General features: G+C 38.1%; 1 protein-coding gene across 1 annotated transcript; it reads left to right on the forward strand.

Moving 5' to 3' along the window:
- Positions 1-1744: 1744 nt before the first annotated feature.
- On the forward strand, positions 1745-3948 carry LOC109854662 (charged multivesicular body protein 3). The gene is made up of 4 exons (XM_020427989.1): positions 1745-1846; positions 1925-1985; positions 2304-2698; positions 2772-3948. Exons 1-4 carry the CDS (start codon positions 1802-1804, stop codon positions 2931-2933), a joined length of 663 nt encoding a protein of 220 aa, XP_020283578.1. The 5' UTR covers positions 1745-1801; the 3' UTR covers positions 2934-3948.
- The last annotated feature ends 914 nt before the right edge of the window (positions 3949-4862 follow it).

A 4862-nucleotide genomic window follows, 5' to 3' on the forward strand; every position in this document is an offset into this window, starting at 1 on the left:
AAAGAGAGAGAGAGAGAGAGAGAGAGAGAGAGAGAGAGAGAGAGAGAGAGAGAGAGAGAGAGGGACACTCGCACGATTCAATTAAAACACAAAAGAAACCGCTATTAAAAAACAGTTTTTTTTTTCGAACGGGCGCTCGCCGAAAGTAAGAAGGTTTCTCTTTTGGAAACGGCTCCGGTCTATAACCATTGATGTGCAAGCGGAGGGCCTAGGCGCGTAAAGGTATACACACGAGCGCGTTCTCACGGGGGCCCCGCACAGGAGAAGAGGGAACCCGGGTGTTCTCTTTCCTTTTCGCTTCCCTCTATATATCGTTTCTCGCCAGCCTCCGGCCGCGTAGACTGGTTCCCTCCGAGCTTCCTTATAAACTTTATTGAATTCTTTGTAATACGCCAAAGGGTTCACCGTGCAACCGGTAAACGCCGCGCTCGCGCGAACGCCATTCATATGCTAAACAATAAATTCGTTGAAAGAAACGTATATCTATCTGTCGCCTCTCTTTCTCTCCTTCCTTTTCTTCGCCGCTACCAAGAAGAGAGGAGAGCGCAGCTGCCGGGAGAGAGAGGAAGAGAGAAAGAGAGAACGACTCGCGCGTATCTTATATATATATATACTATATATATATGTAGTGTATATATATATATATATATATGTACACGTACGTTGTCCGGTTAAAGACCAAGAAAAAGATGATACCTAGAGCTATTTAATGAAGAAGGGTGCAAGATGTACCTTCTGCATGACGGCGATTGTGGCGATGGTAGCGGTGAGACCAGCTGCCGCTAAAAACGAAGGAACAATGAGTTCGCCGCGATGACGCACCATTCCGAACAAACGCGCCCGTAAGTGGGTCATCGGGGATTTCTAATATTATGCAGTGGGAATTTAATTTATCTCGATGACGCGTTAACGTATACATGTGTACATTAATTGTTTGTGTCGCACGTTTTGTGTAAACGTGTCAATTCTTCGAGGACTGCGCGTGACGTCACTCGTGTCTTCGAAGACTATACAGGCTTGTTTTTTTTTATGTCACGCAGATATAGTTTTTAGTTAAAACAATTTTAGTAGGTGCAAAGGCACATCGAACTGTTAGGTTTTTTTCCGTCACGGGATTTCGCTCTGAAATATTTTGTTTTCAATATATTTATACACATTGCGCTAGTTTGTTAAACATATCTCGGCCTAAATATATAAGGAATAAATAAATAAATAAATACCTAAGTGTAAATAAATTGCTTTTTTGTTAAATTACGTCCAGGAAGATTCCTTGGATTGTTGGCGGGTTTTCTTTTTCAAACGACGCCGAGAGTTTTTCTCCCCGAGAGAAATCGCTCTCGAACAATTGACGTTACGAAAACGCAGCCACACCTGCCGCGTTACGATCATTGTTATCAATTCAATTGATACAAGTGACTTTGATGAGAGCTTCGCATCTTTTCGTTCACGTTTCTCACTTTGGACGTTTCGTCAATTGTTTTGTGTCGATCTTCGCGTGAAATCCGAAAAAATCGATCCTCTTTCTCGAGAACGGTGAAACTGATTTCCACCACGCTCGGTCGATTACAAATTTAAAGGTCGTCGCGGTTGGTTGAAACTGACCTAGAGTCCCCCACGTGGGTGACCAGTCGCGTTGATCGAACGATCGCCGCGATTGGCTGACGGACGAAAACACGTGACGGGACGAAAACTCTTCTCATTTGTCAACGACGACGAATGAGTCATCGTGTGCGAACGCGCCTTGACTCGTTTCGAAGCTTCCGAACACTCGAAACGTCAGGAGGACTGTGCCTTCAAAAACATGGGTTTGTTTGGAAAATCGCAGGAAAAAAATCCTAAAGAAATGGTGAGGATGATCCCGGGAAACGTTTGTTTCGCTGTCGTCTTACTGACTCTTTTGATTTTGTTGCAAATGTGTGTGTAGGTTCAGGAATGGACTCACAAGTTGAGAAAAGAAGGTTACCAACTTGACAGGCAGGTTAGAGGTGAGCCGCGACGAGGTGTTTCTTTCCGAAAAATCCTTGAAAACTAAAAAAAAAAAAAAAACAACGGAATTGTTCATTTGCCAGCAGGCTAAGTGAATCGCGTGAATCTTAATTGTTTTTGGCTTTGATTTTCTTAGACAATCGAGATGTGACATGTTGCACACAGGTTAGGCATTTAAATCAAGTCAAGTCTCACGCAAGTTTTTGACATTGAGGAGAAGATTCGTAGAAAAATTTAAAAATTTACGGAAATAAATTTTATTGGCGATGTTTCTTTTTCCTGCCGCTCCGTAAAATCGATGTTTGTTTGTGACACAGCGATTCAGAGAGAGGAGGATAAGGTGAAACGTTCCCTCAAAGAGGCAGCTAAGAAGGGAGACAAGGATGTGTGCAAGGTTCTCGCGAAGGAGATCATACGAGCTCGCAAAGCCTGCAATAAGATTTACACGTCCAAGGCGCACCTGAATTCCGTGTCGTTGCAAATGAAAAATCAACTCGCCACGATCAGAGTCGCCGGTTCTGTATCCAAGTCGACGGAGGTGATGCAGGCGATGCAGTCTCTGATAAGAGTGCCCGAAGTGGCCGCCACCATGAGGGAGATGTCCAAGGAAATGATGAAAGCTGGAATAATCGAAGAGATGTTGGACGAAACTATGGATTCAATTGAGGATTCGGAGGATATGGAGGACGAAGCTGACGAGGAAGTCGATAAGGTAAGTCGAGATAAATTTATCTCCAAGAAAATATAATCTTGTTGTTCACCTTTTGCAATGTGTATATACGCAGATCCTGTGGGAGGTAACGGCCGGTCAGTTGGGCACAGCTCCCGCGGTTGTCACAGAAAATCCCGGATCAGTCGTGGCGTCAACCTCCGCCGAGGAGGAAGCGGAAGATGACGACAAAGAACTCGAAGAAATGAAGAACAGACTACAGAGTCTGCGAAGTTAAATAATAAATGCTTAAAACAAAATCCAACAATTATTTGCACCAATTGTCAGGGACAAATAAGTATTTTTTCGTACCGATAACGCTGATTAGATGTACAATAACATATTACATGTAACAAATACTTCCGCTTAGCAATTGTAATGTATTAGTTTTTTGCTATTTAACTGTAAATATTGTACACTATGTCGCTTTTGTAGAGTACTTAAGCGCGTTTCCCTTTCTATCATATTTATCCTTGAGATAATATAAATTTTCCTTACGCATGTATATAATTAATTAATTAATAATTATTGAGAGTGAAAAAAACATGTAAGTCACAATGCTAAAGGAAAAAAAACTGTGGGAATTTAATTTAATTTGATTTTAAAGAAAATCATCATCAATTGGAAACGAGATTTTTAAGTTAAATTTTACAAATTTTCTCGCACAAAGCATTTACAAGCAATTTCTCCTCGACACAACGCAAATGCTTTGGCATCTAAACGTCGCATCGTCGCTTGTTTTTTTTTCACACTTCGTAGTTTATTTCACGCAATATGTGATATCTAGCACTTGTAAGGTGCAAGCGAGCTTCTCAAAGAGAAGCTTCTTGAAAGAGAAAACGTTAATATATATAAAAAACAAACTGTTGATATACTGTTTTTTATACACGTTCTTTAGGGGAAAGAGCCACTGCCAGTTATCGACGCGCAAATTTTTAAACAAATCTTGTTAATTGCGCAAACAACCCCTCGTCGAAATCTCGCGGGCCCGGTCTCTTCCTTCTGTCCGGATTTACTTACTAGGAATTTGTGCATCGACAATCGGGTCTCGGCTCTTTGTTTGCCTTTTCACGTGTTGTTTTTCAAAGTTGCAACTCTTTACGTCTGAGAATTGAATAAATTCTCTCCTCGTTTTATACAGTATTGATGATTGTTGGTTGTCGTTAATTATTTGAATGATTTTACAATATTTTCAACCACTTGTAGCAAACATATATTTTGTGAGAAAAGAAAAATGTTGTTAACGAATAAAAACTGCAATATAATATTATTTATAAGAACTGGAGAGTGATTCTTCTTTTTTGTTTTACATTACTCAAACATGTGATAAAAATAAATTTCTTTGTCCACATATGTATAATATTTTAATAATTTATAATATAATTTTAAATATTTTTTATATATATGTATAACATTTGAGTGATTTCGGTGTTCTCTTTCTCTCTCTGTCTTTGTGTGTGTAATGTTTCGATAAAAAAACAACTGCAGAAACAGATTTCTCTTGAGAAGATAAAATATATATATATATATATAATATATATTTAATCATATATTATATTCAAATGTACATATTAATGTACATGTGTTAAATGTACATATAGTCTAAATATATTAAAGATAGATCGTGTAAACTAAAGAATAGTAAATCAAATTTTTTTATGTAATGATAAAGAACTTTTATGTTCTATAAAGTTTTGATTCTTATTTTATAATTTACTCATTCCTATTTTTGTTTGGTTGTTTGTTTGTTTAGTAAAAGAAATTGACATGTATTTTGTCTTTATAAATTATTAAATAAAAATTTTGCTACAAATTTTAACAATATTATGCAGTGAAATTGTTTAATAATATGCAATAAAAAAATCAGTTAAGATCAGCAGATAACTGTTCAATCAAGTTCAAAGATCGATATTTCTCAATGACTGCTTAGTATTCATCCAATTAACTTTTTATTAAATAATCTAGTAATAAGGTGTAAATCTGTTAAAATCCATGTGAATTATTTGTAACCACTTTGAGCGCAACTACAGTTTCGCCGATCGAGCTAATCTCCGACTCGAGCATCAGCCGTGATTGGTCAATTTTGCTGAACGACTAATGCGATCGATCAATGTCTAAAATGATCGACCTGTCAAGTTAATCGGAAATTGTGAAACCGGTTGTTTTT

This window comes from Pseudomyrmex gracilis, unplaced genomic scaffold (genome assembly GCF_002006095.1).
Source record: "Pseudomyrmex gracilis isolate BER0280 unplaced genomic scaffold, ASM200609v1 scaffold_71, whole genome shotgun sequence".
NCBI classification, from domain to species: Eukaryota; Metazoa; Arthropoda; class Insecta; order Hymenoptera; family Formicidae; genus Pseudomyrmex; species Pseudomyrmex gracilis.